The following is a 13,629-nucleotide window of genomic DNA, read 5'->3' on the forward strand; positions in this document are numbered from 1 at the left end:
CTCGGACACAGCTCGTTTATTAACTTTTCCAAGGACCTGGGTCTGGCATTTACATTACAGCCAGATCAGAAAAACGAACGTCAGTGGAGAGTGTCTGATCTGGAAAGCCCCGCCCTGCCATCCCCAAGCGCAGGCTCACGGATCGTCCCTCCTACCACAAAGAGGATCTTGGGGAATACACTAACGTGGTGATGGGAGTGAGATTTGGGGGGATGCTACACCCTGCAGTGCGCTGACTGCAGGCGAGATCACAGTCCTAAGGGATGAGAAACGTGGAGTCTGAGGAAGACGGGATCTGGACCTCTATCTCGTCCTCTCACAGGTCTCCCTGGGCTTTTGGAACAGATTCAGTCTCCTTTCCGTTGCGGGACACACTTGCAATATGGATTTCAATTGTGCTGGAGTCAGAACCTGGAGAGGAAAAAAAGACTGTCACGTGACGGTGTCCGTGTCCGAGAACGTCTTTCACAAGCTTCACAACCGTCTGTATTTAAAAAAGAAAAGTACATGATACTTTCACCTACACGTGGTTAAATCATTCCGAAGGACAAAAGTCCTACAGAATCATCTGGGGCAGCTGATGTATGACCTCCCTGAAGGGAGGTCCACCCTGTCTCCCTTCCTCCAGACCTCACCACTGGGCAGCTCACCGCATCTCAGCCGAACCCTGTGGGTGCTGCAGCCCAAACGGAAACAGACTGTTGACACGGGGGAGTTTCGGAGCCCTGGAACACGCTGTCTAAGGGGCCCGAGATCTCAGCTGCCCCAGGGGTCACTCGGGGGCAACAGGGCTCCGGGGTCGCCCGGCCACCTGCTCTCAATTCCACGAGGTGCCCCAAGGACTCCTCTTACTAAAACTTAAGAGGAGGGATGTAGGTAACCATCAGCAGAGTGAAAGCAAACGTCACTCCAGCCAAAAGAGTAATCCTGGAGGTCTGTTTAATCACCCCAACAACACGCCTTCCTTTAGAAGGTGTGGGAGATCTTTGCAACAGATGTCTGAATTGTTCTTTCTACGGATATCACTCCACAAATATCCAGGCTCGCCTGCTGGGTGCCAGGTTCTAGGGGGGGTGTGTCCGGAATACAGCGAAGGAAGACGCAGAGAAGGGTGGACTTTTCAGCGGTGCATGGGGCAGGTGACTGCCCTTCAGGAACATCTCCAAATCCCAACTCCCTCCACCGAGAGGCCCCGCTGACGGCTGCAGCCTCCTCCCCTCACGTCCCTCTGCTCACTCACAACCTCAGGCACATGCTTCTCTTACATCCAAGCTCAGTGCTGCCCCAGGGCCTTTGCACATCTCTCTTTCTGCCCGCAAAGCGCTCCAGATTTTCTCATGGCTCACTCCCACACTGCATTCAGGTCTCCACTCAAATGTTACCTCCTCAAGGAGGTGTCTGGGACGCGTATCTAAAACCACTCTCCTGCCCCCTCTTGACGTGTTGTTCTTCGCAGCACTTCTCGCCGCCTCGAATGTTGTACAGTTCTTTGAGACTTTCATTCACAAATGCTGATATAATAATTATTATATAATCATACGGAGAGTCTCAGTGGACAGCGCATTTGTCTACCTTAGTCACCACAGTATCTGTAGTGCCTAAACAAGGCCCCGGCACGATAAACTAACGCTGAATGGCTAAATGCCGTGGGGTCACCGCCTTGACGTCCGTGGGACACGGCGCAGGCACCGCAGAGCACTCACGGAGACTAACGTGTAAAACCGGCAGGAAGAAGCCCGCAGTAAGAAGAGCCACGTGCAGAGTTTCCGAGGACACTTCAGGGGGAAAAGGAGAGGCCGTCAGCTCTCTGTGGGCTTGGAAATGCCTGGGGAAGCCGGAGCTACAGGAACAGGTGACGATATTACCCAAGAGGACGCAAGCGCGGGGTCTGCGGCGTGGCCGACACAGCACCGTCCCCACCACCACCCACACCCCACAGCGTCCTGCGGCCTCCCACACAGGTCGGAGGGAGCCGCCCCAAGCGTGAAGAGCCCACCAAGGGGCGGGGAAGGAATTCAGACGACGGGGGAAGGGCCGGTGCCTCCGACGGGGAGGGTGGGAGCGGGGAACCTGCGCTTCCGGAGGGGTTCGCTGGCGCTTCCCCGAAGGCTCGGTTCTCTCGGCGTCGCCCGCCGTTCATGAGCGCGTCCTGGGCTCGTGGGAGCTTGTGTGCGATTTCTGTGGTCTTTTCAAAAAGCCTCTGGGTTGGAGGGTCACACGGGGGCTCGGGATCAAGATCTGGCCCGTTACCTGACGCTTTGGGACATATTCTGCCCCCCTTTTCAGAGTTCCTGCTTCCTTCCCCGTCCCCCGGGGCTCCACGGAGGAGACCCCTTTGTGTCACGACAAGGCCATGGTGGGGGTGAGGGACTAATTCTCTGTCGGTGCATGTGCACATCTGAGTGTGCGTGCAGGAAATGCAGCCGCCAGCGACCTCCCAGTGCCCAAGGGCCGAGCGCCTTCCTAGCAACTCCCGTCAGGGAGCCTTGCAAGCCCAGGCAGGTTCTCGAGAACCTCCTGGCTCCACGCAGACCTAACATTTGGGAAGGCATGTTGGATGCCCCGGTGCCCTCAGCTGCTGCTCTTGGATCCCTTAAAACCTCGAGGCCCTAGATCAGAAATCCCAACCAGGTGGTTACTTGCATGAGCCATAGAGAGCGTACAACCCCTGGGCCTGCGTCCCCTTCAAGGTGTTGAATTGGGTCCCGCCAGCCCGACAGAGTTGGAGGCCCTGGGGTGTGTTCCCTCCCACACTCCCCTGGCAAACACAACCTATGGCGCCACCTGGTGGTACGTGGAGGGGCAAGTGACGGCAGAGAGAATCACAAAGAACGAGGTGTATGAGAGAACAGAGAAATGGGGACGGTAACGGGGAAGTGTGGGAGAGAACAGGGAATTTGGGGATTGTGAAACTGTGATGGAGGATAAAGAGATGTGCAGAGACGCAATGGTGGGAGAGAGAGTACTGTGGGAAACGGCAGAAACTTGGTGGGAGGTGGGGGAGATACGGAATGGCCAGGCAGAACTGAGAATTATGGGGAAGAGAGTACTGTGGGAGAGACTAGCCGTTGTGGAAGAGAGGCATTGTGGGAGAGAGAACTGTGGGAGATGACGGGCAATTGTCAGAGGGAAGGGATTATGCTGGAGAACAGAAATCTCTCCGAGAAAAAGAATTTGGGGAGCGGTGGAATGCAGTAGCAAAAGGAACTGTAGAAGACAAGAGATTTGTGAGAAACCATGAAGATTCCAGAATTGTGGCAGAAAATGGGAAATTGTGGGAGCAATAGGGGGCTGTGGGAGAAACACAGAACTGTGAGTAAAACAAGGGGTTGTGGGAGATGATGGAGAATTGTGGGAACAGCAAAGGATTGGGGAGAGAAAGGGCAACTGTGGGTGAGAGGGAATGGTGCAAGAACTAGGGTATTGTGAGAGACACGGAATTGTGGTAAAGACACTTGGGGGGAGAGAAAAGACTGCGAGAGAGAGACAGAGAGAGACAGACAGACAGACAGTTCCCCCCCTCACTTCCATCCACTGTGTTCTGCATAGGCCACAAGCTTCCTGCCTGTGGACACACTACATGTGCTCTCTTCTAACGACAGCCTTCTTCGTCTCCCCACATGCCCCGCGTCTCGGCCCTACCCCACTGACGCAATCCTTTATACCCTGTGGTCCATCTTGTCCACAGCCACACCCCTATCCCTGTGGCCACGCCCCTCTGCCACAGCACGGCAAGGCCTGTTCTCCTCAACGCCCCTCCCCGCCAGGCCTCCGCCTAAGACGTGTCCCCTTTGTGACCACGCCCCCAGCTCCACTGCCGTCCCGCCGTGCCCCCTGCCGGTGGGCAGGGCTTGGGGGAACCTGGTCCAGGGTGACGTTGAAGGCTAGGGGAGCAGATCTCCTGAGAAATACACACCCCAACCTTTGAAGGCAATGATAAGGTTAAAATATCCATCAGATCCTGAACTTTCCCGTTGTGAGCACAAAGTGTCCCTGTTAAAGAAGGGCCAGAGATCTGACACTACGCTCCGTAAAGCTCATGGACAGAGGAGATAATACTTTAAGGGTTTCTGGTGCTCACCAGATAAAAACCAACCGGGTTTCTGCTTATTTGTGAGAAGTACCCTTTTTTCTTGACTTTTAGTTCCAAGGGAAATTCTGATTCTTCATAAAGATGCGATTTTGAACGAAGTTGTCATAGAGAATTACGCACAGATCCCCTCAGTGTTAGCTGTTGCCATGGTCACGAAGCATGATCATCCAATCAACTGTCCCACATCCATTCACTAGGCTAGTCCTACAAGCAAATCTGAGTGCATCTCTCCACTTAAAAACCTTAACTGGCCTCTCGCTGGCCACTAGATAAGATGCCAACTCCTTAGCAGAATCTGTAAAAACCCTTCGTTATCTGTTCCCGACCTGCCTCTCCAGCTTCCCACAAATCCCACGCTGTGCCCACCCCTGAACAACGTACAGACATTCTGCCCTAAGTCTCTACACGGGGCGCCCTCCGGGCTTCGTCCCCTCCCATTCCAGTCTGCGGTGCAAGACCCAGTCTGAACATCACCTCCTCCAGAAGCCCTCACCCATGCGCCAACACCAACAGAGGCCCTGCCTTTTCTGTGTTCCTTTAACGCGTCAGACTTTTTAGAATAAAATACAGTATTGTCTTTACTTAACTGACACTTGCAAGTTTCCTACATGATCCTTCCCAGGGACACGCACAGTCCACACACACCGCCCCGCCCCTCAGCTAAAACGCCGTTGGCCATATTGCAGAGGCTCGATGAATATTTGTTCAAACTCGGTTGACTTGTAAGTGCCAGACACCACGTCAGATACTTCCTATCGGAGGCTCAGTGGAAGCCTGTTGGCCTCGAAGTGAATCCTAAAGTAGAGGCTTGAGGATATGATAAACCAGTCAAGCTTCATCTTAACCAGTGCAAACAGGGAGAAGCCTAACTGTATTTACTGCTTCGAGTTTGCATCTCTGGGCTTTTCTCCCACATGTAATAGTACTTTCTGTATTATGAGTAGCTCCCTCCCTTTACTAAAGAGACTAAAAGCAAAGCGGCTGGAAAGGAGGAGAAAGGAAACGGCCCAAGACCAAGCCAGCCGTATCTCATTTCCAAGATTACCACTGTAGGCAGAAGGCTGCCGCTTCCTGAGGGTCCTGGCAGCGGCGTATACAGCCTGTGGTATAAGAACAGGAGTCTCCTGCGTGGGGATCATTCTGCCCTGGGCTTGTTTCCTGACACGTATCCACATCGTTTGCCCAGATCGTTCTGCCTTCATATTTAAACGCAGATTGGAAATTTTCACGGACTCTTTCATTCTCTGTCTCGCCAACATTTGCTCCATGTCTCCGCTCAGGTTATGAATATGTGATGGGATTTAGGTATGCTTACTAGAGTTAGCATTTATGGAATGCCCTCTGTGTCCCAGCACTATTTAAGCACATAGCACAAAGATCTATTTACTCGTATGAAAATCACTGTCGTTAGCACCCTGTTAGAGGTCAAGAAATACCGAGTGAGATTTGCAGGAAGGGCTGTAGTCCTTAGCTCACTTGGAGGAAGCCGAGATGGACAGTCCTGCGCCCAGAAGCCACGAGCCCTCCCTGGAGGGTGTCATCATGGCTCCTGTGTAGCAAGTCCATTTCTTATACTTAGACCATATGTCACCTTGCTTCTAACAAGCTTGACAAATGTTGCTTTTATTCAAAGAAAGTGCTTACTCATTATAAAGTCTTACTAAAAAAATTGGTTAAGAAGATCTCAACTCTTTTTCCCCAGCTCTTGTGAGATATATTGACATAGTACACCAACTCTTATGTTACTAAGAATTCTTTAAATCTATGTCTAAGAAGTCTTTACAGCTTACAATTAATTACTCTTAGGCCTTCTAGAACTAATTTCCCATCAAAAATGTGTAATTTAACATAATTATTACAAACGACTGTTGGGCCCTTACCACGTGCAGTGGTCACGCATGAGTGCAAGACGGTACATGGGCTGCAGGGTGATGCATTCTGGTTAAAAGCATTTGCAACCAGCCCCAGTGTAATAAAGTGGGAAGAGGGAGGGGCTTCAGGGCCTCAGTGGGGACAGAAGGAGGGCATGGGGTGGCCTCCTCCCCAAGCAGCATTTGTGGGAATCAACCCCCCGACCCCCAGAAGAGGTGCTGCAAACATGTGTCCGCTTCTTGTAAAGAATTTCCAGTCTTGTTACTCAATGCTAACAGCAAAATGTCTGCTCAAGAAGAATCTTTCAAGGGAATAAAGGTCTGCATAGACCAGGGACAGTAAAATTAATCAGTTATCATAACCATGACAGTCCCTGAGATTTCGTTAGGAATAAGGATCATAGGTCTAGTGATTTTTCTCTCTCATTACCCATCTTGAGTAGAATGTAAGTGAGCTTTTTGTAAGAGTAAATTCAGAATACAGAGCAAATGATAAATTATAAGGTTACAGTATGTTTAATGAAAAGTACATATAATAGTTTATTTATGTATTTTATAAATATATAAATTTATATATATAAATATATATAAATTTATATATATAAATAGTATATATGAATATATAAATATAAAATGTATGTAATAGGTTTAGTAGACGGCAATCTTTAGAGAGACATTATTGGGGCCTTGAACTTTCTTCCTCCTTGTCGGCTGGGTTAATAGACATAACCCCAAATCAGATTAAACAGGAGTTTAAAAACAGGACCCATCTGAGGACCACAGTGCTAGCGTCTTGAAATGAAAAGGGCAGATCAGAAGAGCCAGCACCAGACGACCAGCGTGTTCCCTTAAATGTCCCCGAATGAGGTGGACAGACCAACCGGCATCTAAAAGCTGCCGAGGTCAGGTCGTACCATTCATTGTCTGACGGCAAACGTTCGCGACAGGTCGTACCGTTCGTTGTCTTACGGCAAACGTTCGCAACGGGTTTGAAGTGGCAGTTTTGCTCCTATTCAAAAGGCCGTGCAGCCCAAGGTGGAGCCGCTTATAATTATTACAAGGCTACGGTGCTTAATAACTAGAGAAAAGGTACCACTGTCATAGTAAAAGGAGAGGTGGATGACGCGATGAGGCCTAACGCTCTCACTTTCCACTCTCGCCTTGAAGCAGGTTCCAGACATCAGGACGGAAATGCTATGCACCAGCCACGTGGCCGTTGATAAAGCACTTCCAGGGGAGCCAGGGGCCCCGCCGTTCGCCTGCCTTGGCGGAGGGGCTCTTACCTTCAGACAGCAGGCTCACGGCCTCGTCGGAAGTGTGCCCGCCGGCCCGCACCTCCTTCCTGGCAGCGGGGCTCTCCCGGGGCTCACGGGAGCCCCTCAGGGACGGGGGACTCCGCTCGGCGGCCGAGGTGCTCATCGATTCCCACTGGATCTCCTTCCTGGGAGCCTGAAAAGCCGTGCGGCAGCCTGTCCAGCCGTAGAAGGCCAGGGACAACAGGAACCCTTGGGCTGGATTCAGTATCCCCTGGCAGGGAGGACAGAGAGACAGGGGTGAGTCAGGGTGGGACGGTGGGAATCAGAGCACTGGGTGCTCCCAGGGTGACTCGGGGCCCGCTGGGCTGGCCTCACTGCGACCTGCCCCACTGGCCGGTGTGGGGCGAGACAGATTGGCTGGCGGTGCTGGGCCCTCAAAGGTGCCTGAAGACACAGGAGGTGGGGTGGGGAGAGGACCTGAGTCAGACCAGGGGGAAGGCGGGAGAGGGAAGGCCCTGCGCGGCCCAGCCGGGCTGTCTCACCTCTGGCCCGTGGCCGTGCTCCCTCGCAGGGACTCGGGGCCCTGCCCCTCGCGCCCCTGTTAGGATGTGACTGCACAAAGGCACCTGAGCCTGTCAGTCCAGGAAACTCTGCTTACGTGTGGTCCCTGCACGTGACCACGGCACGGGCAGGGGTGGAGGCAGGCAGTGTGGGTCTTACCCTCCTGCGTCAGCTTTCCCCCGACTCTGAAGCAACATGCATTTTAATTCCGTGTAGGGCACCGTGCATCTCTCCACTAACAGCTCGTGCGTGGATTTTTGTATTTGGAAATGCAATATAATGAAAACACTGAGGAAAGCGACCCATGCTCTTTCCACCTTATCATGATTTTGTGTATTTCTCGCCAATATTTTTTCATGCACGTGTTACTAGGTAGTTGAAATCAGTATAATTATTAGATCTTGCATGTTTCACGGAACACTAGATTTCACAATTGTCATTTTTTTACACTGTCATCTTTGACATCGGCATAAGATTCCTCAAGATCAAAGACCATCGTTAACTTAACCGTTCCCTTTTGTTTAAAACAATGTGGGTTACCTATAATGCTTTATAATTACGGACAATGTTATAAGCAATACCTACATCCCTATGGTTTTTTCAGTCTGAAACATTTCTTCAAGAGAAATTCCCTGATATTTTAAATCAGCCTGAAAGGTTTGATTCACTTGCCAAGTTGATTTACCAGAGTCATGTCCATTTAATAATGACCCCAACACTGAATGAAAACAGCTAGCTCGTGGACCCAGGCCAGATGTTAGCATCCCAGGAACCTATTCAACTCCCTGCATATTTAAATAACATATAGATCATACTTCTGAGTGGTTTTATCCCTTCTGTTTTTTTTTTTTTCTTTCTTTAGGAAGAACATTTTAAATTAAGATAGACCTACCATCATGAACCATGTGGTCTCGGCTGCATTTCTGACCTGTTTCAAAGAGTCTCCATTGATATCTGGTTGCATTTCAAGATAGAATAAAAGGCTTTCATTGATGATATTCGACACCCAACTGTTAGAAAGAAAATGGCCCACAGGTGAAGAGAACATGTGACATAATTCTTTTTTTTTTTTTTTTTTGTGATACGCAGGCCTCTCACTGTTGTGGCCTCTCCCGTTGCAGAGCACAGGCTCCGGACACGCAGGCTCAGCGGCCATGGCTCATGGGCCCTGCCGCTCCGCGGCATGTGGGATCTTCCCGGACTGGGGCACGAACCCGTGTCCCCTGCATCGGCAGGCGGACTCTCAACCACTGCGCCACCAGGTAAGCCCCCACAATTCATTTTTAACGCTGGGGGTCAGGGAACATGCCTCCCGACACCTAGAAGTCCTGGGGCGGGGGCAGTGCTGCTTAGCAGCAAGGAGGACGCAGCACACCAAGAACCTGACGTAAGACATGCCACCCCTCTCAGCCCAAAGCAGAGACCAACATATCCTTCCGATGGTCGCACTCAACACCACATCAGGTGGAAGGTTCTAGCACATGTCAAATAACCCAGAGTTCATCCTTCCTCTGAAGAGTAAGCTAATGTTTTGATGGAGACCAAAACAAATCTTGACATTTTATGTTTGAATTTTTTGAGGTTATTCTTGGCAGGGAGGTGACGTTTGAAACCACAAGCTCGGTGTATTTTTAGACGGAGCTAATGTACGTCTCTCGTAGGAGACTGTGCAAACAAACCTGCTCGCATCACATCAATTATTAACACCACAAAGGCGTGCCCTGTCTCGCGAAGCATTGCTTCACCACAGCGAAGTGTTTCCTGATTCCAGTCGATTTTGCATTGGTCACAGGTCTATGCCCAGCACACCCACTTGAAACGCTGGGGCAGGACACCTGTGGTGGGAGGGGGGGTGGGTGGGGGAATGGGGGTGCGTGGACAGTTGAGGACAGGAAGATTGCTCTCTACCCTTCCTTTTTTATTATTATTTTTATTTTTTTGGCCGTGCCACGCAGCTTGTGGGATCTTAGTTCCCCAACCAGGGATGGAACCCATGTCCCCTGCAGTGGAAGTGTGGAGTGCTAACCACTGGACCGCCGGGGAAGTCCCACTCTCTACCCTTCTTGCCTGAGCGGTGAGTCATAACACTAAAGATGGGCCCTTGCCCTTGTATCTTGTCAGATACAGGAATCCTGGTGTCAAGACTGATGCAAGGACTTCCCTGGTGGTCCAGTGGTTAGGACTCCACGCTTCCACTACAGGACGTGCAGGTTCGATCCCTGGTCGGGGAACTAAGATCCCACATGCTGCGTGGCAAAAAAAAAAAAAAAAAAAAAGCCTGCTGCCAATGGGTGGACTTAGAAGGCACTTGATTTAAATGCTAACCCCAGCGACGGGGCAAAACTCCGGAGGCATATGGGAGGGACGCATCAAAACTAAACTCGGGACTTTTCGTTCTTAGGGCTCTTTATGTAGTTTGAGTAGATGTGAATAGCTTTCCAGAAGTTCACGGATGGTAGACTTGCCTTCCTGTCTCGCAAGCATTTCCTCCAAAGGCACCTAGCACAAGTTTCAAAAATTTCCTCTCCGAAGACTCTTCCCTTTGGAACTTTCAGGTCACACTTGGAAAAGCAAATGACAGGCGGTTTGCATTTCCCTTCCCAGGGACAGTTTTTTAAAAAAAGAAGAAAGGTTACCAAATAATGAAAACCAGCATTATTTTGAAAAATCGGGTCTTGATCACGTCTCCCATCCGCCTCTCGTTCTCCGTGTAAACTCCTTGACTTCCTTTTAGTAAAGAGGCCACTGTAAAGAGCAGAGGGGAACAGCACGTCATTTCGTTATTTACGTTTCCTGCGTGCAAAGGAAGGGCAGTAAAGCAGGTGGGAGCTCCGAAGCAGAGCCAGGAGACCGTGACGCCCAGCGAGACCCGGCCGTGCTTTCCTCACCACCTGCACGTGGGACTTCTTGGAGACTCACGGGAATATAGAGTTTTTAAACGTTTACTATGGAATCACTTTAGATTTACACAAGATTTGCAAAGACAGTACCGAGAGTTCCCGTATACCTACACCCATTTGTCCCCAGAGTTAACATCTTACACAACCATAGTCACATTGGTCACCATGAAGAAGTCAACACTGGTACAGTGCTGTTAACTACACTCTGGATTTTATCTGGGTTTTACTAGTTCGGGAACTATATGTGTTTACGGTTTATATTTTTTACTATAAAAATAATGCATGCTCACTATTGTAAAATGTTGAAAGATTTGACATTTATCCTTGTAGACAAGTTGGAAAATACAAAAAAGTTTAGAAAAGAATTGATAACCCGTAGTTCACCCAGAGACAACCATCGTTAGCATCTTAGTGTATTTCCTTCCGGTCTTTATTCTATAAGTCATTTTCATTTGTTTGATGTAATCAAATCACTATTTTTTAATGCAATTTTGTTAAAAAAAAAAAAGCTATATTTAATAGACTAGCTTTTTGGGGGGAGGGGTTTTTTGTTTTTAATTTTTATTGGCGTATAGTTGATTTACAATGTTGTGTTAGTTTCAGGTGTACAGCACACTAGTTTTAAATGCAGATATGCAAAGAGCTGCAGTGATTTTTCTCTCCCTAGTGGTAGAGCACTTCACTTAGGTTCAATTTCTGCAACCCACAGCTGATCATCAAGTGACCTTTCTGTTAAGGTGTGTTTCTTTCTTCTCATTCTGCCCGTGAGGGACCCACAGGGCGGCATGAGGGGCCTGGAGACTTGCCTCGGGGCACGTTTCCTTGAGGATGGGATGGGGGCTGGAATGCAGGTCCCCTGCCTTGGCCGGGAGGTCTGTCCAGTGCATTCTGCTGACTCACAAGATCCCTTTCACCCAGTTCTTCCTGATGCATTTGACTCACTTCCTGTGCTCTCCTTCCTGTTTACTGCCCAAGTGGGAGAAGACACAGGCCCAGACATCACGGGGAGGGCCCAGGCTCCCAGGACGGCTCAGTCCACATCCATCCCTTCCCCTCGGCTGCCCTTTCCTTTCCTGATCCCGTCTCCCCTCCGCAGTTTTCCAAGGCCACTCGGGTCCTCTGGGGCGCGCCCATGGCAGACTCAGGAGGAGCCCAGACAGAAGTGAAACGTCCCCTGGTCCCGGCTTTGAGCTGGCAGACGTTGGCCAAGGACTCGTACAGCCCATAGTTGAGTAGGCGCGCTCCCCATCGTTTATTAAACCCCCTCACTTTCCCCAGCTGTACTGTGCTCCTGTCTGGAGGATGACAAATGAGGTCCGTGGTCCTAGATAATGATCAGAGCCCGTGGCCTGGGGCCGTCGCCGCGGCCTCGCCCCCAGAGCCCTTCCCTGGGTTTACCTGCAGTCACTGTCTTTCGGAACAGGATGGGGTTGGCCACGAGGACGAGCAGCAGAGGCAAGTACGTGGTGACATAGTGGGGGATGGCGTGCTCCAGACCCCTGTCACACCTGAGGGAGGAAAGCCGGGTCATTCTCCAAAACACCGGGGCTTTGCCTGAGATACGCTGACTCATCTGCAAGTCGAGACAAGAGGACCAGATCGAAGGAAACACACAGATCGGCTTCTGACTCTGCCCGAAGGAAACCTGACTCCTATCTCACGTCTGCGGACAAGCGATCAATCTCAGAAGAAGGAGGGTCACTCATGGTTCTGTGTGTCTCGTGAATCAGGGAGCTTTCAAAGTTCCCTGCTGGGAAAAGCTGAAGAGGGGAAAAGGCGCTCTGGGGTGGTGGATCCCCCCCAACTCCCCCACTGGGTCTCTCAAACAAGTGGGTCTCCCCCATTTGTCTTTCAAACAAGACAAAGGCGTTCTACGAACCTGCTGGGTTTTCGGCACTTACTACGCATGTGCTAAGTCTGGCTGACATCACGCATAGGATCCAAGCTCTGTCCTCGACCAGCTCAAAATACCCGAGCCTCACACGGCACAGGATATCTGTTGTCATGGTGACAGGTAATCATTTCAGGGGTTCTTTTCTGGGAGGGGGACCCGGATTTCTACTGATGGGTCTTGAGAATCATCTATCACCACAGGACACGGTGGGTGCCACACACAAGTATGCTACCAAGACCGGGGCTATCAGTTAACAAATCCATAGTGTAGAGGAGAACGGCAAAGAGGAAGAGAGAATCCAAAGCAGAGGGGATGTTGCCCAGGCTCGACCCCAGACGGGGTGGAAAAGCAGAGGAGGGAACAGCTCCTGTGGCCACGGAAGGTGGAGTGATAAAAACGCTACTGCTCTCGTTTTCATAGGTATGAAGTGCTCACACCAGAGGGGAAAGTGGCTGAAAGTGCATGGAAACAGGGAAGAAAAATGCAGTGCCCATCTTTGTTGCCTTAAGGATGACAGTACCACCTGAGGATGGTGCCTTCTTTCTGTTTTTTGGTTTGCGTGTTTTGTTTTTTACCCTGAAAGCCGTATTTTATTGGAGTATGGTTGACTTACAATGTTGTGTTGCTACCTTCTTTTATTTTATTATTATTATTTTTTTTGCTACCTCCTTTTTAACAGAAGCTTTCCTCTTGAGCTGCGAAAGCTAAACTGTGGTCGGGAAGGGCTTGAGGGGAGAAAGGGAAACAAGAGGGGGGAGAGATGAGATTCGGGTGCCTGTACTGAACGTAAGGAACCAACGAGAGAGGGTGGGAGCCTGCAGAGCGCCGAGGGCTCTGGGTCGTCGTGGGCTCTGAGGGTGGATATGAGGAAGGACGGAGATGCTTCAGGGGGCGGCCTGGAGACCGCGGGGCACCTTGGCGTTCCTGAGTGTCCTTGCAGCAATGGCTCCCTCGCGCTCAGACGCAACGTCCCCAGGATCTCACAGGTGGAGGCCAGAGATAAAAACTCCCTTTCCAATTAAGTGCATCCCTCTGTAACAGCTGCTAACTCTGT

The 13,629-nt window shown here is 50.6% G+C and overlaps 1 protein-coding gene and 1 long non-coding RNA gene across 2 annotated transcripts in view; one reads left to right on the top strand and one right to left on the bottom strand.

Moving 5' to 3' along the window:
• Positions 1–13,629, bottom strand: part of GPR143 (G protein-coupled receptor 143) — a 25,827-nt gene continuing 12,198 nt past the window's right edge. The window contains exons 5-9 of the mRNA XM_027095566.1: positions 12,080–12,189; positions 10,418–10,526; positions 8,674–8,791; positions 7,248–7,491; positions 1–411 (exon numbers count right to left, since the gene is read on the bottom strand). Of these exons, the coding sequence (XP_026951367.1) occupies positions 317–411; positions 7,248–7,491; positions 8,674–8,791; positions 10,418–10,526; positions 12,080–12,189 (676 nt within the window). The 3' untranslated portion in view covers positions 1–316. The remainder of the gene's footprint in view (positions 412–7,247; positions 7,492–8,673; positions 8,792–10,417; positions 10,527–12,079; positions 12,190–13,629) is intronic.
• Positions 10,528–13,049, top strand: LOC113614192 (uncharacterized). The gene is made up of 3 exons (XR_003430508.1): positions 10,528–11,913; positions 12,105–12,695; positions 12,996–13,049. It is a non-coding gene; the product is annotated as an uncharacterized LOC113614192 (long non-coding RNA).

This window comes from Aethalodelphis obliquidens, unplaced genomic scaffold, assembly GCF_003676395.1.
Source record: "Aethalodelphis obliquidens isolate GAN/ISIS:26980383/991018 unplaced genomic scaffold, ASM367639v1 scaffold91, whole genome shotgun sequence".
Lineage (NCBI taxonomy): Eukaryota > Metazoa > Chordata > Mammalia > Artiodactyla > Delphinidae > Aethalodelphis > Aethalodelphis obliquidens.